The sequence below is a fragment of the Salmo salar genome, chromosome ssa22 (genome assembly GCF_905237065.1).
Source record: "Salmo salar chromosome ssa22, Ssal_v3.1, whole genome shotgun sequence".
NCBI classification, from domain to species: domain Eukaryota; kingdom Metazoa; phylum Chordata; class Actinopteri; order Salmoniformes; family Salmonidae; genus Salmo; species Salmo salar.
Window position 1 is genome coordinate 24078693 of NC_059463.1, and position 26897 is coordinate 24105589.

Consider the following 26897-nt stretch of genomic DNA (forward strand, 5'->3'; position numbering starts at 1 on the left):
CACACCAACTTATAGGATGGCAGATTCAGACTGAATGTACAGTACCAGTCAAAAGTTTAGACACACCTAGTCATTGTAACGACCGTCCAAAGGAGTAGACCAAGGTGCAGCGTGGTGAGTGTTCATCTTATTATTTATTATAAATCAGAACACTTAAACAAAATCATAAACAAACGACTGTCACGTCTTGCAGGCTATAACAAGCAGTACAAAAATAAGATCCCACAACTACAGGTGGGGGGAAAGGCTGCCTAAATATGATTCCTAATCAGAGACAACGATAGACAGCTGCCTCTGATTAGGAACCATACTCGGCTCAACACAAAGAAATAAGACACCATAGAATGCCCACCCCACACCCTGACCTAACCACATAGAGAAACAAACCGTCTCTCTCAGGTCAGGGCGTGACAGTCATTCAAGGGTTTTTCTTAATTTTTACTATTTTCTACATTGTAGAATAATAGCGAAGACATCAAAACTATTAAATAACACATATGGAATCATGTAGTAACCAAAAAAGTGTTAAGCAAATCAAAATATATTTTATATTTTAGATTCTTCAAAGTAGCCACCCTTTGCCTTGATAACAGCTTTGCACACTCTTAAAAGCCAACAGAAATAACTTCAAAAGTATAACTTGAAATGAAACCAAGTCATTTGCATGACTACTGATTTCAATAAGATTTTCTGCCAACTTACAAGCAAATACTTTATGAATCTATTGTTACAAATCAGCTTGCAAGGTTGCTAGCCAACTAGGCTACTAACATTAGCCCTACTAGCCTGCTAACGTTACGTTAACACAGAATGAGTCAGCCAGTAGCTATCAACACCTAGCTTACAACTACATTAAATAAAACCAAGGTTTTGTCAAATCAATAACGGTTACTTTGGAAATACATCCAACCAGTTATCAAATAATGTTACCGGTATATGCATTTATCTTAGCCAGCAAGCCAGTCATCCAGCAAGCTAAAGTTAGTTATTTTAGCCTGCTAGCTAGCCTAGCCAGCTAACTAGCCTAGCTACCCAACCACCATGGGAGACAGAGCTAAGTAATATGACAGAAATCAACAGCAACTAGTCTAGCAAAGGCAGGAACCCACAGAAACACACACAAAAATGGCAGCACGGAGAGTTAGCTAATCAAATTAACATATAGTGAGGTAAATCCAAAGTAGATAGACTACAGAGACAATAATACAAAGTTGACCAAACAATTTGGAGGGTGAAAAACAAATGAAGACCATACGAAGTACTAGCTAAACAATTAGAGCAGGCAGGAATGGTTTTCTACTTTCCTTTTGAGCCAGAGGCAAGCCTGTCAGTGGTGCAGGAGAAGTCAGAGCTACATGGAATGGAAAAGCAGAGCAGGATCATGTGGCTCCCACGTGTGGGGAATCTGATTGGTTGTTTACGTTATACCTCCTCATGATTGGTGTATTGTAGCTCACCACTGCCAACAAATCAGTATGGCAAGTGGTTTACGTTAGCCAGCTCGAGCTAGTTAACGCAGAGTAGATTCTCCATATGATGTTGAGAAATAGTCCATTGTGAGTATGTTTGAAGAAATCATAACTTTGTTTGTAGTTATAGGTAACCAGATCATGACTACAACTAAGTTACTAAGTCTTTGACCACACTGTATTGTTCATTTGATGAGTAAAAAAATCATGCTTCCTACCCTTAAGTGAGTGCCAGTGCCTACATTCTGATATAGGATGCATTGATGTGTACTGAACCTGTCGTCCATAATAAAGCAAAGTGTACTGTGGTAAACTGTGCTGTGGTATACTACATCAGTACAAAATGTACTGGACTTACTGCTGAAGACCACATTTTTATTTATTTTTAACTTTTTCTAGGTAAGTCAGTTAAGAATACATTCTTATTTACAATGACGACTTAATCCGGCCAAATCCAAATACACAGACTGTAGTATGACCGTAGCCAACAATTAATCTGTCCTTCATGTATTTCTTGCCATTGAAAACCGAACAGAAACATTTACATATTGCAAAATTGCCTTTTCAAAATGAACATTCCATAGAAGTCAAGCAAGTCGTTGCAGTGAACTATCAAAAAGCTGCCCCAAAATAACCTTGTCTTGGTCATGTAGGAGTCTGTGATTTTGAATAGCTAAACCATTAGCAAGAGAACGCTCAATTGCATTCATCAAAATGTCAGGCCTTGTTCCCTTGACTTGATCAAATGTAGCACAATGAATGTTGGACAACTGTCTTTAAAGCTTCACCAATTGGACTAGGCCATGGACGATCTGCTCCCACTTAGTTTTTTTTATTAAAACACACTCTACCACCTTTGGTTTAATGAATGAGAGCTCTCTAGCTGTTGTCCAAGTTTAAATGCTGTATTTTGACCTTCAACTATTCATACTCAGTGTGATCTGTTCTATTTGGAAGCCTATTAATGTGGTGGGAGTCGGGGTCAATTCCATCCAAGTTTTAATCCATTCAAGAATTGAATAGCATCCTGTGACAAATTGACATGTCCAATTCAACAGACAGGAGTTGAAATGGTGATTGATCCCAACATGGAAAGGTGCATTCAAGCCATTCCACATAGGGGTTTAGTTTCTCCGGTTGTGATGTTATATTCAAATCAGGCTTGTGTTTCAAGTCTTTTGCTGATGATGATTTAATTTCCAGAGTGCAGCAGTCTATCAACCCTATGATACAAAGTTATAGACTAATTAAATATACCAGCGCAATTGATATTTCCTAGGGATCAATGCAAGAGTGGGATTTGTTAATTAAATCCCTGATAATGTATTACTCATCATAAACATTTCCCACTGTTTGAGCACAGTGAGATGTTGAGATAATCTTTGCGGTCTGACAGATTCATTTCGGGGTGTAGAAATGTTAAAGCTTAGCAGCATACAGTGGAGCATGTGGCAACGGCTTTATTGTTTGTATTTGACTCATCATCACTAGGCATCTTTCCATCATTCTTATCCAGTGCTGAATAACTACAACAAAAAACATATAGAAATTGATGTTGCTTAAGCAAGGCAAATAAACGTGCAGTTGCCATAACAACCATAATACGTAACGTGAGCCCTGAAGGAGATACATTGAATGACACCACAGAGGCACAATACTACACTGTAAAGGGGACACTACAGGGCAAAAGAGATCAAAAGGACATGGCAAAATGCTCAACCATTTAAGGTTTAAGACTTGCTGCTACTACAATCTGTCCCCTATACATTATAAATTGATGGAGCACTATAACCAAATATGAGTTAAATTGGTACAACATTCTCACTCGCAGGTACAACAATATAACCTCTTACAAGGCATGCCTCAAAATATCTTAATGACTAGAAACAACAATATCATGCCCCCACTATTGCAGTGGTTCCCACCGGTGTGCTGCGGCACTGGTGTACCTTGAGGAACTCTCAGATATGCCCTGAAACTTTTCCTAATCTTGATACATTTTTTGGAACACTCGCTTATAAACATGACCTGTGGAATGCAGATGGAATCTTTACTTGGGAGTGCTAGTGCCTGTCAGATAATACATTAAACGGCACATGGTGTATTGTTGTTGTTGTTTCAAGTCCAGTGTGCTCAGGCTGTTACATTTGTATGATTTGAGGGATGTGCATCACAAGCAAAGCCATTTGAATCATTTTACTTCTTCTATGAAAACCATTATCATAGGCAAGTCTGATTAGGCTTAGCCAGAGAGGTTGAATTTTTAATATATGATTCTTGGCTTAGCTACACCACAGCCTCTGCCAAAGCTGCAGCCCCCCCTGAAAAATCTGAATAAAAAATGTTAATACAATTAATACATTTTATTTTTTTAAACCCAAAAGTGGTCATTTTTCTTATTTTACCAGAGCTACATGTTTTTCTTTCTGTTTCATATTCACAGGACTCTCTTAAAGGGGTACACAGAAATACACCACCATGAGTAAGGAACTGTGAAAACTATGAAAATTATTAAAAATAAACCATACTTCATCTATAAAAAATTGTCACAGAAAATCGATGATTTGCAGTATGGATCAGATGAGATGGAGGTCATTACCAATAATAGGGAAATTGTAGATGTGCTGCAGAATTGTATATCCCATCAAGGGGTGCCATGGTTCAAAAAAGGTTGGGATCCAATGCACAATTGGTCAAAAGGTTTATGACGCTCCAAAGATATGGTCCGGTACTGTATTCTGTGGGGTGGAAATACAGTACCATTCGAAATACAGTAATTATTTCCCGCCACAAAATGTTCACACAATGCACCATAATTTATAGTATGCCGCAGTAAAACATTTGGGTATTTTACTGTTGATGATACCCTAAGTTACAGTATAAATTACAGTTTTCCATTAACTTGTACAGAACTTGAACTGACAGCATGGATCTGAAGGACATCTCTTCAACTTGAACCTACAACATGGTACAGGAAGCGCATGGCCCATCTCCTGTGTTCTGCTCCCCGGTGCTTCATCATAGTGCTTGTTAGCAGTGGATTAAAGACATGCTCTGGAACTTTGGTGACTAGTAAGTGTTTTTTAAACCTCACACTTTGGGCTGGATGTGTCAATGTGTAGTTCATACAGACATCATCTATGAGCAGAATTAAAAAAAATCTTAATTAGCCACGAAATCCCTAGTTTGAAAGCGACTGTTTACTGGAAGCTGTGCATCGCCATTTCCCCCCTCCTGGGCCAGCCTAGCAATTCGAGTTCCATCCAATAAGGTTCAGCCCTTCGCTATTTGAGTGACAGCTAGTGAGATGCACACACAGCAGAGTGAGAGAGAGAGCAATGACGTGGTGCACATATCTGCACATATGTGACATACAGTAAGTAGTACACCATTTAGGGGAACACTTTTGGCTTGTGAGCACTACTTTCAGAACTACTGGCTAAAAAGTATACAAAACTACTGGAGAATCTCTTTAAGAGGGCGTCTTAGAGTGTGTGCCAGGACGGTCAAGCCACACTCCACTCCTCAAGCATTGTCTATCAATCGGCTGCTGGGGAAGAGGAGAGTCTGACACACTTAGAGATAGCAAGGTAACCGCAGGCCACAGCCCCCTGCCTGCCCTCTGCTCCCTGTGGTGGGACTGATTGCTTGTCTCAATCATCCTTTCCACCCTCCCATCCCTTTCAACCTCTCTCTTCTTGCCTCTATCCACTCCTCTGTCTCTCTGTCTCTGGCGCCTCAACTCCTCTCACTTGTCTGCTCTGCTTGTGTGGGCCGTCAAATCAGCAGTCCTAACCTTGCCTGGAAAGGCTGGAAGTCCATACATTGAAATAGTAATTAATTATTCTGCACAAAATGAACCTATTAATTATTAGGCTATGTGTCTGGCTATGTTATTGTAGGACCCTCTTAGAAACATTAGTCCCAATTGAAGTGGCATAGGAGATGCTGCGGAACACGTAGCTTTCCTGAGTTCTGAGTGTGCTGCAGCACCACTGTTGGGCAATTGTGGACATGTGGTCCCAAGGTGACACAATTCGAGAGCTTGGGACTATAAGGTTATAATTGGCAAAATGTAATTATTGACATATCCTTGTTCTGTTCAATGTTCTCTACCTATGTAGTATTCTAAATACCCCAATTCATGTTATTAAGTACAAAAGAATACAAGACAAAAGTCGCTGTCACCAATCAAACCAATAAGGGTTTTGGAACTTTAAAGCCAATATCTCAGAATCATATTTTTGTAGATGTAACCTTATCAGCCCAAGCTCTCAAAGTTTTTTTTACTGGAGGCATCTGTTCTATATTGTGTCTGTGATGTAAGGCCTTACTGCTGGATGCATCCAAAGTAAAAACCTCTACATCAACAAACTTTTCATATCTGGCAGACATTCCTACTGTATATATAATGTATGTGCCCAAGACAAAGAGCTACGCTACAAGACAAATCATGCTATTAATGTGCTTCAAGTTGTACCTCAGGCATACAATTATGTTCCTGTAGCTTAAGTGTAAGCAATGAGATGTGATTGATGTGTTTTGAAAGTACACTTTGGGGATAGCATTTGGCAAATTGGCACTAAGCGTATTCTGTGCGGTACAGTAAGGAGTGTACATGAAAGCATACCTGAGGGATATAAGTGTGTTATATAAATGGGGGGTTATAACATAAACACTGGTAGCTACAAGGCTGAGTATGGCTCCAAAATGAGCTTTGTGATGTTTAATAGCTCACTAAATCATGCATTCGAGTGTTTGCTATTTGGGGCATCAGCCATTTGGAGACATTTTGGAGCAAGGCAACCCCTCTCTGTCCGTACAGGATACAGCTGAGTAGAGTTCAACTGCTGATTGAAATAGAAATGACCATGAAATGACAAGAGGGCCTAGTGATGGCAGGCCATCCGTGAAATTACATCAACAACTCCCTTATTGTAATTACATTTGGTTAAATGGGAAAGCAAAGTGGGGGTGTAATGCAATTAACATGTAATTGACATCCTGGCCGGGTTGATGCAAATCCATTTTGTTCACACTGTGGCCTCAACAATGTCTCAATGGATTTTCACCTATATTGCCTATCATAAGTAGCCCCTTGGATTTCTTCACATTTTATGTTGTTACAAAGTGGGATTAAAATAGATTTAATTGTCTATTTTTGTCAACGATCTACCCAAAATATTTTGTAGTGTCAAAGTGGAGTTTTGTTATCCTAAATTGTATTAACACTAACAAAAAGTACCTTGATTAGATAAGTATTCACCCCTTGAGCCAATACATGTTAGAAAGAGCTTTTGCAGCGATTACAGCTGTGAGTCTTCTTGGGTACCTGAATTATGCAATATTTGCCCATTATTCTTTTCTAAATTCCTCAAGCTCTGGCAAGGTGTTGGGGATGATGGCTAGACAGCAATTTCCAAGTCTTACCATATATTTTCAAGCAGATTTAAGTCAAATCGTTGCCACTCAGGAATATTCACTGTCTTCTTGGTAAGCAACTCCAGTGTATATGTGGCCTTGTGTTATAGGTCTGGTGTAAAGAAAACTGAAGCAGGTTTTCCTCTAGGATTTTGCATGTGCTTAGCTCCATCCGTTTATGTTAATCGGTCTTTGTCAGTCTTTGTCAATGTCAAGCATACCCATACCATGATACCGCCACCACACCATGCTTGAATTTAAGGTGGCAGTTACTCAGTGATGTGTTGGATTTTCTCCAAACATAAGGCCTAGCATTTAGGCCAAAAGGTGTATTCCTCTGCCATTACTTTTTTTCCAGTATTACTTTAGTGCCTTGTTGCATACAGGATGCATGTTTTGAAAGATTTTTATTCTGTATATTCCGATCCTATTCTTTTCACTCTGTCAATTATGTCATTATTGTGGAGTCACTACAATGTTGTTGATTCATTCTCAGTTTTCTCCCATTGAACTAGCTGTTTTAAAATCACCTCATGGTGAAATCCCTGAGCAGTTTCCTTCCTGTCCTGCATCTCAGTTCAGAAAGACAACTGTGTCTTTGATGTGTCTGGGTGGTTCAATACATAATCCATAGCATAATTATTAAATTGGCATGCTTAAATAAATATTAAGTGTCTGATGTGTTATTGTTACCCATCTACCAATCACTGCCCTTCTTTATGAGGCTTTGGAAGAGCTCTCTGGTCTTTGTAGTTGAATATGAGCTCGAAATTCAATACTTGACTGTGTGACCTTACAGATGTTGTGTGTAAACAGGGAAATCCTGTCAACCACTATTATTTCACACAGTGTGAGTCCATGTTACTTATTATGTGATTTGTTAAGCCATATTTTACTGCTGGACTAATTTAGGCTTGCCTAAACAAACGGTGTGAATACGACTATATTTTAGTTATATCATTTTTAGTAATTTGTAAAGATTTGTAGGATTTTCTTTTCACTTTGACATTGTCATATTTTGTATAAAGTGTAAGTACACAACATGGCCAAAGGTATGTGGACACCTGCTCGTCTAACATCTCATTCCAAAATCATGGGAATTGATATGAAGTTGGTCCCCCCTTTGCTGCTATAACAGCCTCCACTCTTCTGGGAAGGCTTTCCACTAGATGTTGGAACCTTGCTGCGGGGACTTGCTTCCATTCAGCCACAAAAGCATTAGTGAGGTCGGGCACTGATGTTGGGTGATTAGGCCTGGCTCGCAGTTTGTGCACGGGGGCATTGTCATGCTGAAAGAGAAAAGGGCCTTCCCCAAACTGTTGCCACAAAGTTGGAAGCACAGAATCGCTTAGAATGTTATTGTATGCTGTAGCTTTAAGATTTCCGTTCACTGGAACTAAGGGGCCTAGCCCGAATCACGAAAAACAGCCCCAGACAAGTATTCCTCCTCCACCAAAATGTACAGTTTGCACTATGAATTGGGGCAGGTAGCGTTCTCCTGGAATCCGCCAAACCCAGATCTGTCCATCGGACTGCCAGATGGTGAAGCGTGATTCATCACTTCAGAGAACGCGTTTCCAATGCTCCAGAGTCCAATGGCTCCGAGCTTTACACCACTCCAGCCAACGTTTGGCGTTGCGCATGGTGTGCGGCTGCACGCCCATGGAAACTCATTTCATGTAGCTCCCGATGAACAGTTCCAGTGCTGACGTTGTTTCCAGAGGCAGTTTAGAAATCGGTAGTAGGTGTTGCAATCGAGGACAGACGATTTTTACACGCTACGAGCTTCAGCACTCCCTGGTCCAATTCTGTGAGCTTATGTGTCCTAACACTTCAAGCTGAGCAGTTGTGCTCCTAGACGATTCCACAGCTCTTCAGTACGTGCCATTCTACAGACAATTTTTGTCTATGGAGATTGCATAGCTGTGTTTTATTTTTTTTTACCTTTGCTTAACTAGGCAAGTCAGTTAAGAACAAATACTTATTTACAATGACGGCCTAGGAACACTGGGTTAACTGCCTTGCTCAGTGGCAGAAGACAGATTTTTACGTTGTCAGCTTGGGGATACGATCTAGCAACCTGGCCTAACGCTCTAACCACTAGGCTACCTGCCGCCCCTGTGTGCTCGATGTTATACAGTGGCTCAAATAGCCGAATCCACTAATTTGAAGAGGTGTCCACATACTTTTGGACTTGTAGTGTATGTTAGGTCTAAATGTATAGTCCTACAGTAATAAACCTATTCTATACGTAACTATTGCAATACTGAGTATAAGGAATAAGGAAGCCAGAAAAATAAGTGCATATAGAGTGCATACAGGCAGGTAAAGTGATGGAGAGAATGTTTTATGACAGGTCATAATGTTTTATATTAAAAACATTCCTAATATTGAACTTTTAATAGGCTTTTGGAAATGTTTGTCCCTCTCACTGAGTAGCTAGCTGCTATCTGTGTTTTGGGGATCTTTCCACTTAAACCGCAACAACCACTTCGTTATTTGCTCATCACCATTAAAAGATTTCCAATAACTTGAGCTTGAGAAGCATCGTGAGATTGGCATTGGGGTGGTTTGTTGTTGTGCAACCAATCTATTCTGCAAAAACATTCGCTTTCCAAGTAATAACCGGATAATACAAACACTTGGCAAAAGTTGGGTAAGGGGAGGAAACAATTCAAATCAAAATACCAAACAAACCACATTTCCACACTGTTGTCCTAGTCTAACAAAACCATATTGTTTGTACGGTCATGGGGTTGAGAATATACTACATAGACTAAAGCTTTCAGAATGGTTCTAAAATGTGTTTTGAGAGTAATTTGGCTTTGCATTTCGTCCATGTTAATGTAGAAGTGTTTAGCAACATATTCTATTCTTATTTACAATAAAAGAGACTCCAAAAGGACACTATACATTTTTAACCATTTACAGTATTTCTATTGGGTACAAAATAATCTGAAACACAACCAAAACAAACAGCAAATGCATTCAACAAGTTTGTAGAGTGACAAGCTTAATGTAGTCATTGTGTGCTAGTAATATGAAACCAAGTACTTAACTTCTTACTACTTTAATACACAAGTGAATTTATACAAAAAATGTACAAAAATGTTTGTAATTTGTAGATGGTTCACCCAATATGGATGAAAGTACCCTCATATTAAAGCTGACAGCACTTTACCATCATTGTCATTGTATCATTTCATGTGTCACTGTCCCAATATTTTGAAGTTAACTATATAAGCTATAATTGCTACTGTGGAAGCTATCTATGAGCTACATAATTTCAATAGATCACCTGTCCTAATCAGCACTGCTGTGTTGTGGATGCTGCTGTGCTGTGGTATACTCAACTGAAAGTATCCTCCCTGCCTGATTTTTTTTATGCCTTTCTGACAGTCAGACACCCCACGGGCTCTGCTGGAGAGCCTACAGACGTACTCCAGCACTGACGTATGCAGCACACTACCTCATGCCCCACTGTGAGACACAGAGCTGCAGCACCATGCAGAGATCCACTCTAGTGGTCTTTTCACTGGCATTTCTGAGGACAGAGAGATATGCAGATGTCTACAGAAACTAACACTGTGGATAGATAGCCAAACAGACATGACTACTTTAGCCTATAACACATAACAGTAGACTTAGTCCTGGCCCTATCGATCCCTTTGCAAGTTGTCCCTGGGGCTGTGTATTCCTCACCACCACAACAGGATGATGTTCAATTGCATCTCTGGCTGCTCATCTGTAAAATGCATTTCATGTTGTGGTGTTTAATCTGGTTCCAGTAACTTCCTTTGAAACCTTTACAGATTTGTGTACAGGAGCTTACTGTGAAGCCAGCGGCCTCTGGGATTTAAGCAGCCCAAATACAGAGCCGGCCCAAGTAACACGCTATCAGGACGCTTAGAGAGCAATACCATAGACACAAAACCATGAGTACTGTATGTATGTGTGCATGTGTTTTTGGGTGAGTCAAGGGGAAGTCATGGGGGGAGTGATGGGGGAGCTAGTTTCACCATGGCAAATCAGATTAATATCATGTACAGTAGCCCTGGCTGGCTAGCCCCGTGTCAGTTGCTCAGAGCACGCTTTGATGAACCTCCCAATGGATGGCCTCCAGCATCCCTGGGTGGATTCACTCCGGTTATAGAGCCAGGCTATAGGTAGTGGGGAGTGGGGAAGGGGGAGACTGGAGGGGGAGGCAGTAGGAAAGAAAATCACAGTGCTGCTCCCTGCTGGAAAGGGACCAGTGCTGATGCAGTCTCCTCAGACTGTGTGTGCCTTCATGCTCAGCTCAATATGGCCTAGCCTCTGAGGCCAAGCACACATTATACAGAACACATTATCCCTGGGGGACGTCTTTGGTTAATGTGATTCAATAACACATAACACCAGACTTTCACTGAGCCAATGACTGTAAAACAAACCAGAAAGTGCCTTAGCAGGAGCACAGCTGCCTTAACCACCTTATCCTATATATTACTACTCTTTTGCAAGGATTTGTAAGTGAAATGTTGTAACTACTACTCTATAAAGCCTAAACAACACCATAGAAATCAATTCACTGTGTATATTTTGCAGCTTGTATTATGTAACTGGTGTTTTGTTTCAGTAAGGGTAAGGAAGGGTCATGTAATGTAGTACTCACGCTGCGCAATCTTGGCCAGGTGCAGCCGGTTGACCCAGGAGATCTTGCTGAGGGGGTTGGGGGTGTTGAAAACCACCATGAAGCTGACGGGACGTCCCGACCTGGAGGGGAATGCACACACACAAGTTAAAACAACTGACTCATGCTCTGTGGGGACCTCATCAAGACCGTTGTTCTACTGTCTACAGAAAGCAGCAGCTAAAAGCCCATCTGTGTTTTATGGGCCATTCACTGCACCGGAAAAGAGCCATAAGTGTAGGAATAATGGTATAGTGCTCCATAGAGCAAATCAGAGCAAATCAATAAAGACAAATACCACATACAAATGCTCTGCAAAAGGCCTGTTCCTTCTCAGTGACAGTCCACACAGAGCAAGGAAAAAGTTCCAGGTGCTATTTCAGACTTTCAAACTGAAATTCCAAAAATTCAAGTTCTCTTTAGGTCTACACAGTGTCATATAAGATAGGTCTATGGTCATTAGCTTCCCAAAACCAGGACACCGCTGCAGACTGGTCTATGGATGTATGTTTGGATACGCCATGGGATTGTGATATGGTTGGATTATGTGATTATGAAATTCTGGTCTGCTTTTTATTTGGAAGCTTAGTCGTATGTGACTATTCAATGCTGTAGGCCTATCTATTTTACACATGTTGTAAACAAACCCCCCTTCTGCATTAATAAAGACATACTGTAGATATTCTACTGTACTATAAGAATGCCTCCTCTCCTCTTGAGGTACTTCTGGGGACAGGATGACGAGGGGGAGAGGGAAAGGGAGGAGATGTCGAGACCTCTCCCTCAGCGTCAACAAAACAAAGGAACTGATTGTGGACTACAGGAGACAGACGAGGGAGCATACCCCCATCCTCATCGACGGGGCCACAGTGTATAGGGTCAAAAGCTTCAAGTTTCTCGACGTGCACTTCATTGAGGACCTGAAATGGTCTCACCAAACTGATACCCTGGTGAAGAACAGTGCCTCTACAATCTCAGACAGCTGAAGAAATTAAGGACCTCAGTCACCCGAGCCACGGACTGTTCACTTGGCTACTGTCTGACAGACAGTACAGGTGCATCAGTACCTAGACCAAGAGACTAAAAAACAGCTTCTATTGCCAAGCTATCAGACTGTTGAACAGCCATCACTAGCCATCTACCAGGTGATGCACACTACTCACACACACACAAGCTATCACACACACACACACACACACACACACACACACACACACACACACACACACACACACACACACACACACACACACACACACACACACACACACACACACACACACACACTCACTGTTGTCCCATGTTATAGAGACATTAAACCACTGAACATAGTGTATTCTCAACATAGCTCATTCTAATAGTTTAATTACACTGTTTATACACACCACACATTCATTTATATACTTGATTCTTGACATAGCTCACTCTAATATATCTACTGCTGTACATTTCCTTCTTAGTAAATCGTGTGTAAATTCATCCACTGTATATACTGTACGTATACCGTAAATTCCGGACTATAAGCCGCAACTTTTTCCCAGGCTTTGAACCTCGCGGCTTAAACAATGACGCGGCTAATATATGGATTTTTCCCGCTTTCAATTTCTTTTTTCCCAAAAAACACATTCTGTGACGTGCTCAGTTTTTTGGCGGCATGAAGCTTTCATTAGACCAATGAAATTGCCGAACGGGTTACGGTCAAACAACTTTTTTGTTTACTGTTTAGATTAAATCGAGCGCTCTCAAACTTCCCATCATTCTGATTACGGTAGTCATTTTGTCACCTCATCATGGCAAAGACACGGAGAAATTTATATGATGCAGCTTTCAAGTTGAAGGCGATTGATCTGGCTGTTGGAAAAGGAAATAGAGCTGCTGCACGGGAGCTTTGTCTTAATGAGTCGATGATAAGACGTTGGAAACAGCAGCATGAGGAATTGACTCATGCAAAAAGTGCAAAAAGACAACTAAAGCTTACTGCTAATTATAATTTTTTTGTTACAAGCCGTGTTTCGTTAAAGCCTATTTATTTTTGTTACAAGCCGTGTTTCGTTAAAGCCTATTTATTTTTGTTACAAGCCGTGTTTCGTTAAAGCCTGTGTAAAGTTCATTTGTTTCAATGTACCAGTAGGCACCTGCGGCTTATAGACATGTGCGGCTTATTTATGTTCAAAATATTTATTTCTTTTTAATTCAGTGGGTGCGGCTTATATTCAGGTGCGCTTAATAGTCCGGAAATTACGGTAGATTGCATTTGGATTACTGTTACAGTGCTATCTGGGTTGTTAATTACATTTGTTTCGACATTTCTTGATTTTTATTTAAAAGAAATATTATAACAATTTGTGTATTACATTTTACTGCATAGTTAGGAGCCAGTAACATAAGAATTTCTCTGCACCCGCTATAACATCTGCTAAACCTTGGATGCGATCAATAAACTTTGATTTGATTTGAAGGAGTAAGAGTCCTGTAACCACAGAGCCGTAACAAACAGCACATTTCACCTCCCCCTGTTTCAATCAGGATGGTGGAAGTGATGTAAAGGTCAGATGATACGGCATGCGCCGTTGGACCCTGAAGGTAGAGACGCCCAGATCAGATAAGAGAAGGGATGAGAGGGGAGCATGAACTGCTAACACACAAAGAAGGAGCCAGGGAGCTGGATTAACAGGCCAGAATCCCCACTCTGCCCCCCTGCTCCTCGCCCCTTGGCCCCCGACATGCCTCTTACACCCTGGGTAAAAGCTGACAGTTCTGGACCTGAATGTGGGAATAATGTGATCCTTGAACAGGGGGAGCTCAGTGTGGAACTTTTTAAAGGTCTTAGGCCTCCAGTAGTGGCTCAGCACTCTGAGATCAGCAGCTGTGATTGTGCTACCATGTTACCTCTCAACAATGGCACACAGTTTTACATTCACCAACTCCTCCTGCTGACACTCATCCTTGCAGTCTCTATGCAATACTTGTCTTAAATGTTAGTTTTTCCTCTGTTCTACATGAATAAACAAGGACACAGATACTACTTGCTTCAGGTTGAGTGATAAAAGATACAACAGCAGTACACATCCCCAGTGACTCGTATCTCTCTCTCTCTCTCTCTCTCTCAAATCTGCTTCTGTCATACCTGCCTGCTCAGACTGAGTGAGAGCGTGAGAAAAGAGGAGGACAGAAAGATGTGAGTAAGATCTCCAAATTATTTGACATGTTGAAAAAGTGGGGCTTTCACACAGAGATGTAATTCATACCCTTCACTGCTTAAATACAGCAGAAGCAATTTCCTGAAGAAAGAGAGAGATGAAGCAAGAGGGGAGGGAGAGGGGGAGAAAGATGAGAATGAAACTGGTCACTTCATCAGATTGCCAGGGAGGGTAATACTTGACGCTCACGCTGCTCCAAACATGCTAATCAGAGCAGACTTGGAGTCATCCCATCGCCTGATTGACAGGCGCAGTGCAGGTGTGCTGGTACACAAGCAGCATGAGGAAGTAGGCACGGGCATGATGGCGGAATAGAGTGGAGCAAGGACCCGGCCCACAGCCCAAACCCGGGCTGATGTATGGCTGCTGGTCACTGCTGAGGCACACATGTGTCATTAATGCACAAAGAGTGGACAGACACAGAGGTCCTGTGGGAGCATCAGTGTGCCTAGGCCAGACCTGGCTGGACGGGGAAAGTCACAACTTAGCTGCTCATTGCAAGGGGAGTGAATGATGCACGTGCCATGCAGCAAGTCAAAGGTCTTCTTTCCACACTTGGCTTATATATGTGTGTGTATAGCACCATTAAAGCAGCCATAGTTAAAGCAGATGTTAATGATGCGTTGTCACACGTACGGCGGTTCAGTAGAGATTCCCCTCACGTCCTCAGCTCAGTCTGTCCCTGCTCTGCGTGGAGGGATGGAGGGAAAGGAGGCTGTGATGTGCTGCTTGCTTGGAAACTCCCAGGATGACAGGAGGGGACCGACTCAGTAAAGGGGGACTCTGCTGTGGACCCACTCTCCCTCCACCACTCTCACAGAGACAGAGCAAGACTGTATATCAACCTGTGTGCATGATTGAGAATAGAGAGAAAACAAGAGAGAACAAAATAGAGAAAATAGAGAAAAGAGAGAAAGAAGGAGACAGAGAGAGAGACACAGAGAGCAAGATGCCAAGAGCAAGAGAGACACACAGAGAGAAAGAAAGAAAAAGAGAGAAAGAAAGAAAGAGATAGGTGTGCCCAGTCTACCCTCTGTTCTCTCCTGCAATCTGCTACCATTGCACCTTGGGTCGTGTCTGAATGGCTGAGGCACCCACCGCGCCAACTATCACCCCCCACACCCCACCAATCACTACCAAACCCAGCCCTAAGGCACTCTGCTGGCCCTGCCACCTCAACAGTCAGCCCTGCCGGCCAAGCAACCACCCAGCCTCCAGCAACAATTAGTCTGCTATCAGACCCTGCTCAGCTCTCTCTCTCTTTATTACTTTATCGCATGCCTCTCTTCACAATATACTATAACCATCACTACACTCTACACTGGAGTCCAGGTCTGTATAGTACTCTACTTGCTCAAAGCATTTCCCCCACTTTACATTGTAGAAACCTGCTTCTCTGTGTGGCAGAATGAGGTCTGTCAGCTGCTACAAACAGATAATGTTACACTATCTGATACAACCCACAGAGATGGGGTACGGGGGTCTTCCTCCCTGGTCCATGCTGCTGCTAATGACATTATCAATGGGACCAAGGGGATGTGGTACTCCTCAAAGGGGATGCTGGGACTTTCTTGTATGCATGACATCTGGCTCCACCAAACATCGAGAAAGCAGCTTGGGCCTGCAGGGGGGGGGGTACCAATCTGCAGTGCTGTGCTGCTCAAGCTGTCACTTTAGGTTGGATGGGTACATTTAGGTCTTCACTGCTGTCACCCTGCCTTGCCCCGTTTATGTTATGGAGGTGGATCAAGGTCTCTTTCCCTCCCTGCTCATAATACTCCCCTCCTCCCCCTCTCATCCTCCACACACTAGCAGCCACAGCACGACTCCCACTCTAATCTGTCTTCATTCTCTATCCTCCTCCTCTACTCTCAGCTGAGTCCATAGCCACTTGAGCACATTACGATAAGCACATTCAGACTCATCACAGTGTGAGAGAATTATAGAAGCTCCCATTAAGGAGCCTTTAGATTTAGAATATCTAAAAATGACAAAATTACCTGTCAGTCAAAGACCACTTTATGTGTGTCCTTGAGCTGAACTACAATAGCTTTTTTAATTTTTTTTATTCTGTCCGAACAAATGAAAAACACACAATACTGGCTATACCTGTAATATGAATGGAACTCCATGAAAATAACATGGCTAATACTATCATTCCATTTGCGTTCTCAAGGAAGTGAATATGTGAACGATCAGTTAATGACCAATTGCGGTGCACACCTCTAATTTGCCAGCCAGCTGTGGCAGAGATGGGGTCAGGCTTTTAACACTGGCTGAGCGTAATGCCAGGTAATGTGCTCAGTGAGGTTAAGCGAACGCAACGTCAGGCTCCTGCATCATCGTAACGTTAGCGCCCAGGCACATTAAAATGTTTGTCACCGGCCATTCTCTTTTAGTGTTGAGTGTGATGGCCTGTTTTCCGAGTTATGGATGAGGCAATTTCTCCAGCAACCCATTTTGTGGAGTCAAGACGGCAGTGTAAAACAAGCCCTTGCAGTTCAATTTGTCGTCTTTAAATCGTAAAATCACACAAGTGTGAAGATAATGGATGAATTCCACACATTGGGTGGTACTACAGTATGACTTTAACACAAGGCCCAGTAATATTGATGTAATACTCACTTGTCTGGTCTCCCAGGCACCTGCAGGCGTAAGCGGCACTTGTTGGCACTCTGAAGCTGATCCTCCTTGATCCGAATGAGTCTCTGTAGAGCTAGACACCAGTCCTGGGCCACAGTCGTGTTCAGGTTCTATGATCCACAAACACACAAGAACATTCTGCTGTGACAAGAAAATATAGCTACAGTACATACTCCCATGTGCACAATATTCTTATATCCACTCCTACATGATGCACTTCTGTGTACATTCACAAGCTAACATTCATATCTCATGCTTACACTCACACCTTTATATTTATGGACAGTACTGACATAAACTCAGCAAAAAAAGAAACTTCCCTTTTTCAGGACCCTGTCTTTCAAAGATAATTCGTAAAAATCCAAATAACTTCACAGATCTTCATTGTAAAGGGTTTAAACACTGTTTCCCATGCTTGTTTAATGAACCATAAACAATTCATGAACATGCACCTGTGGAACGGTCGTTAAGACACTAACAGAATGGCAATAACAACTTCCCGAGTTACACCAGGAACGCACAATCCCTCCATCAGTGCTCAGACTGTCCGCAATAGGCTGAGAGGGGCTGGACTGAGGGCTTATAGGCCTGTTGTAAGGCAGGTCCTCACCAGACATCACCAGTAACAACATCGCCTATGGGCACAAACCCACCGTCGCTGGACCAGACAGGACTGGCAAAAAGTGCTCTTCACTGACGAGACGCGGTTTTGTCTCACCAGGGGTGATGGTTGGATTGAAGTTTATCGTCAAAGGAATGAGCGTTACACCGAGGCCTGTACTCTGGAGCGGGATCGATTTGGAGGTGGAGGGTCCATCATGGTCCGGGGCGGTGTGTCACAGCATCATCGGACTGAGCTTGTTGTCATTGCAGGCAATCTCAACGCTGTGCGTTACAGGGAAGACAACCTCCTCCCTCATGTGGTACCCTTCCTGCAGGCTCATCCTGACATGACCCTCCTGCATGACAATGCCACCAGCCATACTGCCCATTCTGTGCGTGATTTCCTGCAAGACAGGAATGTCAGTGTTCTGCCATGACCAGCGAAGAGCCCGGATCTCAATCCCATTGAGGACGTCTGGGACCTGTTGGATCGGAGGGTGAGGGCTAGGGCCATTCCCCCCAGAAATGTCCGGGAACTTGCAGGTGCCTTGGTGGAACAGTGGGGTAACATCTCACAGCAAGAACTGGCAAATCTGGTGCAGTCCATGAGGAGAAGATGCACTGCAGTACTTAATGCAGCTGGTGGCCACACCAGACACTGACTGTTACTTTTGATTTTGACCCCCCCTTTGTTCAGGAACACATTATTCCATTTCTGTTAGTCACATGTCTGTGGAACTTGTTCAGTTTATGTCTCAGTTGTTGAATCTTGTTATGTTCATACAAATATTTAGACATGTTAAGTTTGCTGAAAATAAACGGTGTTGACAGTGAGAGGACGTTTCTTTTTTTGCTGAGTTTACTTACACTCTCTATTAAAAGAACCCACCACCCCTTCCTCATAAAACTGCTTCGATTTATAGACCCTTTCATCAACCCACGGCAAAGCACTTTTATACCATCAAATACGTCATACACATTACATCTCCTACACCACTTTTACAGTTAAGTCCCTCCAGTCAAACAGTAAGAATCAAATAAATTGATGAAGTCAATGAGCCATGCAGAAGTATTTCCTATATTTGTTTGGTGGACATTTATAATATAACTGGGCTGAGTGTGAAAATCAGTAATATGGCGTAAAGCCCATTTTACTCCACCTTAAAAAAATAGAGATCCAAAAGGCCACCTTTCCACTGAGAGGCTCTTTGGAAATTGCTGGAGTATACTGTGACTGTGTTATGGGTGTTGCTATATAGTAAGTAGTGGGGTGGGGTGTTGCTATATAGTAAGTAGTGGGGTGGGGTGTTGCTATATAGTAAGTATTAGGGTGGGGTGTTGCTATATAGTAAGTAGTGGGGTGGGGTGTTGCTATATAGTAAGTAGTGGGGTGGGGTGTTGTTATATAGTAAGTAGTGGGGTGGGGTGTTGCTATATAGTAAGTAGTGGGGTGGGGTGTTGCTATATAGTAAGTAGTGGGGTGGGGTGTTGCTATATAATAAGTAGTGGGGTGGGGTGTTGTTATATAATAAGTAGTGGGGTGGGGTGTTGTTATATAATAAGTAGTGGGGTGGGGTGTTGTTATATAATACGTAGTGGGGTGGGATGTTGCAATATAGTAAGTAGTGGGGTGGGGTGTTGCAATATAGTAAGTAGTTGGGTGGGGTGTTGCTATATAGTAAGTGGTGGGGTGGGGTGTTGTTATATAGTAAGTAGTGGGGTGGGGTGGTGTTATATAGTAAGTAGTGGGGTGGGGTGTTGCTATATAGTAAGTAGTTGGGTGGGGTGTTGCTATATAGTAAGTGGTGGGGTGGGGTGTTGTTATATAGTAAGTAGTGGGGTGGGGTGGTGTTATATAGTAAGTAGTGGGGTGGGGTGTTGCTATATAGTAAGTAGTGGGGTGGGGTGTTGCTATATAGTAAGTAGTGGGTTGTTGCTATATAGTAAGTAGTGGGGTGGGGTGTTGCTATATAGTAAGTAGTGGGGTGGGGTGTTGCTATATAGTAAGTGGTGGGGTGGGGTGTTGTTATATAGTAAGTAGTGGGGTGGGGTGGTGTTATATAGTAAGTAGTGGGGTGGGGTGTTGCTATATAGTAAGTAGTGGGGTGGGGTGTTGCTATATAGTAAGTAGTGGGGTGGGATATTGTTATCTAGTAAGTAGTGGGATGGGGTGTTGCTATATAGTAAGTAGTGGGGTGGTGTTATATAGTAAGTAGTGGGGTGGTGTTATCTAGTAAGTAGTGGGGTGGGGTGTTGTTATCTAGTAAGTAGTGGGGTGGGGTGTTGCTATATAGTAAGTAGTGGGGTGGGGTGTTGCTATATAATAAGTAGTGGGGTGGGGTGTTGCTATATAGTAAGTAGTGGGGTGGGGTGTTGCTATATAGTAAGTAGTGGGGTGGGGTGTTGCTATATAGTAAGAAGTGGGGTGGGGTGTTGCTATATAGTAAGTAGTGGGGTGAGGTGTTGTTATATAGTAAGAAGTGGGGTGGGGTGTTGCAATATAGTAAGTAGTGGGGTGGGGTGTTGTTATATAGTAAGTAGTGGGGTGGGGTGTTGCTATATAGTAAGTAGTGGGGTGGGGTGTTGCTATATAGTAAGTAGTGGGGTGGGGTGTTGTTATATAGCAAGTAGTGGGGTGGGGTGTTGCTATATAGTAAGTAGTGGGGTGGGGTGTTGTTATATAATAAGTAGTGGGGTGGGGTGTTGTTATATAATAACTAGTGGGGTGGGGTGTTGTTATATAATAAGTAGTGGGGTGGGGTGTTGTTATATAATAAGTAGTGGGGTGGGGTGTTGTTATATAATAGGTAGTGGGGTGGGATGTTGCAATATAGTAAGTAGTGGGGTGGGGTGTTGCTATATAGTAAGTGGTGGGGTGGGGTGTTGTTATATAGTAAGTAGTGGGGTGGGGTGGTGTTATATAGTAAGTAGTGGGGTGGGGTGTTGCTATATAGTAAGTAGTGGGGTGGGGTGTTGCTATATAGTAAGTAGTGGGTTGTTGCTATATAGTAAGTAGTGGGGTGGGGTGTTGCTATATAGTAAGTAGTTGGGTGGGGTGTTGCTATATAGTAAGTGGTGGGGTGGGGTGTTGTTATATAGTAAGTAGTGGGGTGGGGTGGTGTTATATAGTAAGTAGTGGGGTGGGGTGTTGCTATATAGTAAGTAGTGGGGTGGGATATTGTTATCTAGTAAGTAGTGGGGTGGGGTGTTGTTATATAGTAAGTAGTGGGGTGGGGTGGTGTTATATAGTAAGTAGTGGGGTGGGGTGTTGCTATATAGTAAGTAGTGGGGTGGGGTGTTGCTGTATAGTCAGTAGTGGGGTGGGATATTGTTATCTAGTAAGTAGTGGGGTGGGGTGTTGCTATATAGTAAGTAGTGGGGTGGGGTGTTGCTATATAGTAAGTGGTGGGGTGGTGTTATATAGTAAGTAGTGGGGTGGGGTGTTGCTATATAGTAAGTGGTGGGGTGGTGTTATATTGTAAGTAGTGGGGTGGGATATTGTTATCTAGTAAGTAGTGGGGTGTTGCTATATAGTAAGTAGTGGGGTGGGGTGTTGTTATATAGTAAGTAGTGGGGTGGGGTGTTGCTATATAGTAAGTAGTGGGGTGGGGTGGGGTGTTGCTATACAGTAAGTAGTGGGGTGGGATATTGTTATCTAGTAAGTAGTGGGGTGGGGTGTTGTTATATAGTAAGTAGTGGGGTAGGGTGTTGCTATATAGTAAGTAGTGGGGTGGGATATTGTTATCTTGTAAGTAGTGGGGTGGGGTGTTGCTATATAGTAAGTAGTGGGTTGGGGTGTTGCTATATAGTAAGAAGTGGGGTGGGGTGTTGCTATATAGTAAGTAGTGGTTAGGGGTGTTGCTATATAGTAAGTAGTGGGTTGGGGTGTTGCTATATAGTAAGAAGTTGGGTGAGGTGTTGCTATATAGTAAGCAGTGGGTTGGGGTGTTGCTATATAGTAAGAAGTGGGGTGGGGTGTTGCTATATAGTAAGTGGTGGGGTGGGATATTGTTATCTAGTAAGTAGTGGGGTGGGGTGTTGCTATATAGTAAGTAGTGGGGTGGGGTGGTGTTATATAGTAAGTAGTAGGGTGGGGTGTTGCTATATAGTAAGTAGTGGGGTGGGATATTGTTATCTGGTAAGTAGTGGGGTGGGGTGTTGCTATATAGTAAGTTGTGGGGTGGGGTGTTGTTATATAGTAAGTAGTGGGGTGGGGTGTTGCTATATAGTAAGTAGTGGGGTGGGGTGTTGCTATATAGTAAGTAGTGGGGTGAGGTGTTGTTATATAGTAAGTAGTGGGGTGGGGTGTTGCTATATAGTAAGTAGTGGGGTGGGATATTGTTATCTAGTAAGTAGTGGGGTGGGGTGTTGTTATATAGTAAGTAGTGGGGTGGGGTGGTGTTATATAGTAAGTAGTGGGGTGGGGTGTTGCTATATAGTAAGTAGTGGGGTGGGGTGTTGCTTTATAGTCAGTAGTGGGGTGGGATATTGTTATCTAGTAAGTAGTGGGGTGGGGTGTTGCTATATAGTAAGTAGTGGGGTGGGGTGTTGCTATATAGTAAGTGGTGGGGTGGTGTTATATAGTAAGTAGTGGGGTGGGGTGTTGCTATATAGTAAGTGGTGGGGTGGTGTTATATTGTAAGTAGTGGGGTGGGATATTGTTATCTAGTAAGTAGTGGGGTGTTGCTATATAGTAAGTAGTGGGGTGGGGTGTTGTTATATAGTAAGTAGTGGGGTGGGGTGTTGCTATATAGTAAGTAGTGGGGTGGGGTGGGGTGTTGCTATACAGTAAGTAGTGGGGTGGGATATTGTTATCTAGTAAGTAGTGGGGTGGGGTGTTGTTATATAGTAAGTAGTGGGGTAGGGTGTTGCTATATAGTAAGTAGTGGGGTGGGATATTGTTATCTTGTAAGTAGTGGGGTGGGGTGTTGCTATATAGTAAGTAGTGGGTTGGGGTGTTGCTATATAGTAAGAAGTGGGGTGGGGTGTTGCTATATAGTAAGTAGTGGTTAGGGGTGTTGCTATATAGTAAGTAGTGGGTTGGGGTGTTGCTATATAGTAAGAAGTTGGGTGAGGTGTTGCTATATAGTAAGCAGTGGGTTGGGGTGTTGCTATATAGTAAGAAGTGGGGTGGGGTGTTGCTATATAGTAAGTGGTGGGGTGGGATATTGTTATCTAGTAAGTAGTGGGGTGGGGTGTTGCTATATAGTAAGTAGTGGGGTGGGGTGGTGTTATATAGTAAGTAGTAGGGTGGGGTGTTGCTATATAGTAAGTAGTGGGGTGGGATATTGTTATCTGGTAAGTAGTGGGGTGGGGTGTTGCTATATAGTAAGTGTTGGGGTGGGGTGTTGTTATATAGTAAGTAGTGGGGTGGGGTGTTGCTATATAGTAAGTAGTGGGGTGGGGTGTTGCTATATAGTAAGTAGTGGGGTGAGGTGTTGTTATATAGTAAGTAGTGGGGTGGGGTGTTGCTATATAGTAAGTAGTGGGGTGGGGTGTTGCTATATAGTAAGAAGTGGGGTGGGGTGTTGCTATATAGTAAGTAGTGGGGTGGGGTGTTGTTATATAGTAAGTAGTGGGGTGGGGTGTTGCTATATAGTAAGTAGTGGGGTGGGGTGTTGCTATATAGTAAGTAGTGGGGTGGGGTGTTGCCATATAATAAGTAGTGGGGTGGGGTGTTGTTATATAATAAGTAGTGGGGTGGGGTGTTGTTATATAATAAGTAGTGGGGTGGGGTGTTGTTATATAATACGTAGTGGGGTGGGATGTTGCAATATAGTAAGTAGTGGGGTGGGGTGTTGCTATATAGTAAGTGGTGGGGTGGGGTGTTGTTATATAGTAAGTAGTGGGGTGGGGTGGTGTTATATAGTAAGTAGTGGGGTGGGGTGTTGCTATATAGTAAGTAGTGGGGTGGGGTGTGGCTATATAGTAAGTAGTGGGTTGTTGCTATATAGTAAGAAGTGGGGTGGGGTGTTGCTATATAGTAAGTAGTGGGGTGGGGTGTTGTTATATAGTAAGAAGTGGGGTGGGGTGTTGCTATATAGTAAGTAGTGGGGTGGGGTGTTGTTATATAGTAAGTAGTGGGGTGGGGTGTTGCTATATAGTAAGTAGTGGGATGGGGTGTTGCTATATAGTAAGTAGTGGGGTGGGGTGTTGCTATATAGTAAGTAGTGGGGTGGGGTGTTGCCATATAATAAGTAGTGGGGTGGGGTGTTGTTATATATTAAGTAGTGGGGTGGGGTGTTGTTATATAATAAGTAGTGGGGTGGGGTGTTGTTATATAATACGTAGTGGGGTGGGATGTTGCAATATAGTAAGTAGTGGGGTGGGGTGTTGCTATATAGTAAGTGGTGGGGTGGGGTGTTGTTATATAGTAAGTAGTGGGGTGGGGTGGTGTTATATAGTAAGTAGTGGGGTGGGGTGTTGTTATATAGTAAGAAGTGGGGTGGGGTGTTGCTATATAGTAAGTAGTGGGGTGGGGTGTTGTTATATAGTAAGTAGTGGGGTGGGGTGTTGCTATATAGTAAGTAGTGGGGTGGGGTGTTGCTATATAGTAAGTAGTGGCGTGGGGTGTTGTTATATAGCAAGTAGTGGGGTGGGGTGTTGCTATATAGTAAGTAGTGGGGTGGGGTGTTGTTATATAATAAGTAGTGGGGTGGGGTGTTGTTATATAATAACTAGTGGGGTGGGGTGTTGTTATATAATAAGTAGTGGGGTGGGGTGTTGTTATATAATAAGTAGTGGGGTGGGGTGTTGTTATATAATACGTAGTGGGGTGGGATGTTGCAATATAGTAAGTAGTGGGGTGGGGTGTTGCTATATAGTAAGTGGTGGGGTGGGGTGTTGTTATATAGTAAGTAGTGGGTTGGGGTGGTGTTATATAGTAAGTAGTGGGGTGGGGTGTTGCTATATAGTAAGTAGTGGGGTGGGGTGTTGCTATATAGTAAGTAGTGGGGTGGGGTGTTGCAATATAGTAAATAGTGGGTTGTTGCTATATAGTAAGTAGTGGGGTGGGGTGTTGCTGTATAGTAAGTAGTGGGGTGGGATATTGTTATCTAGTATGTAGTGGGGTGTTGCTATATAGTAAGTAGTGGGGTGGGATATTGTTATCTAGTAAGTAGTGGGGTGGGGTGTTGTTATATAGTAGGGTAGTGGGGTGGGGTGTTGCTATATAGTAAGTAGTGGGGTGGGATATTGTTATCTTGTAAGTAGTGGGGTGGGGTGTTGTTATATAATAAGTAGTGGGGTGGGGTGGTGTTATATAGTAAGTAGTGGGGTGGGGTGTTGCTATATAGTAAGTAGTGGGGTGGGGTGTTGCTATTTAGTAAGTAGTGGGGTGGGGTGTTGCTATATAGTAAGTAGTGGGGTGGGGTGTTGCTATATAGTAAGTGGTGGGGTGGGGTGTTGTTATATAGTAAGTAGTGGGTGGGATATTGTTATCTAGTAAGTAGTGGGGTGGGGTGGTGCTATATAGTAAGTAGTGGGGTGGGGTGGTGTTATATAGTAAGTAGTGGGGTGGGGTGTTGCTATATAGTAAGTAGTGGGGTGGGATATTGTTATCTAGTAAGTAGTGGGGTGGGATATTGTTATCTAGTAAGTAGTGGGGTGGGGTGTTGCTATATAGTAAGTGGTGGGGTGGTGTTATATTGTAAGTAGTGGGGTGGGATATTGTTATCTAGTAAGTAGTGGGGTGTTGCTATATAGTAAGTAGTGGGGTGGGGTGTTGTTATATAGTAAGTAGTGGGGTGGGATATTGTTATCTAGTAAGTAGTGGGGTGTTGCTATATAGTAAGTAGTGGGGTGGGATATAGTTATCTAGTAAGTAGTGGGGTGGGTTGTTGCTATATAGTAAGTAGTGGGGTGGGGTGTTGCTATATAGTAAGTAGTGGTGTGGGGTGTTGCTATATAGTAAGTGGTGGGGTGGGGTGTTGCTATATAGTAAGTGGTGGGGTGGGGTGTTGTTATATAGTAAGTAGTGGGGTGGGATATTGTTATCTAGTAAGTAGTGGGGTGGGGTGTTGCTATATAGTAAGTAGTGGGGTGGGGTGTTGCTATATAGTAAGTGGTGGGGTGGGGTGTTGTTATATAGTAAGTAGTGGGGTGGGATATTGTTATCTAGTAAGTAGTGGGGTGGGGTGGTGGTATATAGTAAGTAGTGGGGTGGGGTGGTGTTATATAGTAAGTAGTGGGGTGGGGTGTTGTTATATAATAAGTAGTGGGGTGGGGTGTTGTTATATAGTAAGTAGTGGGGTGGGGTGTTGCTATATAGTAAGTAGTGGGGTGGGGTGTTGTTATGTAGTAAGTAGTGATGTGGGGTGTTGTTATATAATAAGTAGTGGGGTGGGGTGTTGTTATATAATAAGTAGTGGGGTGGGATGTTGCAATATAGTAATTAGTGGGGTGGGGTGTTGCTATATAGTAAGTGGTGGGGTGGGGTGTTGTTATATAGTAAGTAGTGGGGTGGGGTGGTGTTATATAGTAAGTAGTGGGGTGGGGTGTTGCTATATAGTAAGTAGTGGGGTGGGGTGTTGCAATATAGTAAATAGTGGGTTGTTGCTATATAGTAAGTAGTGGGGTGGGGTGTTGCTGTATAGTAAGTAGTGGGGTGGGATATTGTTATCTAGTATGTAGTGGGGTGTTGCTATATAGTAAGTAGTGGGGTGGGGTGTTGCTATATAGTAAGTAGTGGGGTGGGGTGTTGCTATATAGTAAGTAGTGGGGTGGGGTTTTGCTATATAGTAAGTAGTGGGGTGGGATATTGTTATCTAGTAAGTAGTGGGGTGTTGCTATATAGTAAGTAGTGGGGTGGGATATTGTTATCTAGTAAGTAGTGGGGTGGGGTGTTGTTATATAGTAGGTAGTGGGGTGGGGTGTTGCTATATAGTAAGTAGT

General features: G+C 42.9%; 1 protein-coding gene across 1 annotated transcript in view; it reads right to left on the bottom strand.

Moving 5' to 3' along the window:
- Positions 1-26897, bottom strand: part of LOC106582977 (rho guanine nucleotide exchange factor 10-like protein) — a 137892-nt gene that overhangs the window by 82614 nt on the left and 28381 nt on the right. The window contains 2 exon segments of the mRNA XM_045705436.1: positions 11542-11642; positions 17385-17512. Coding sequence (XP_045561392.1) covers positions 11542-11642; positions 17385-17512 — 229 coding nt within the window.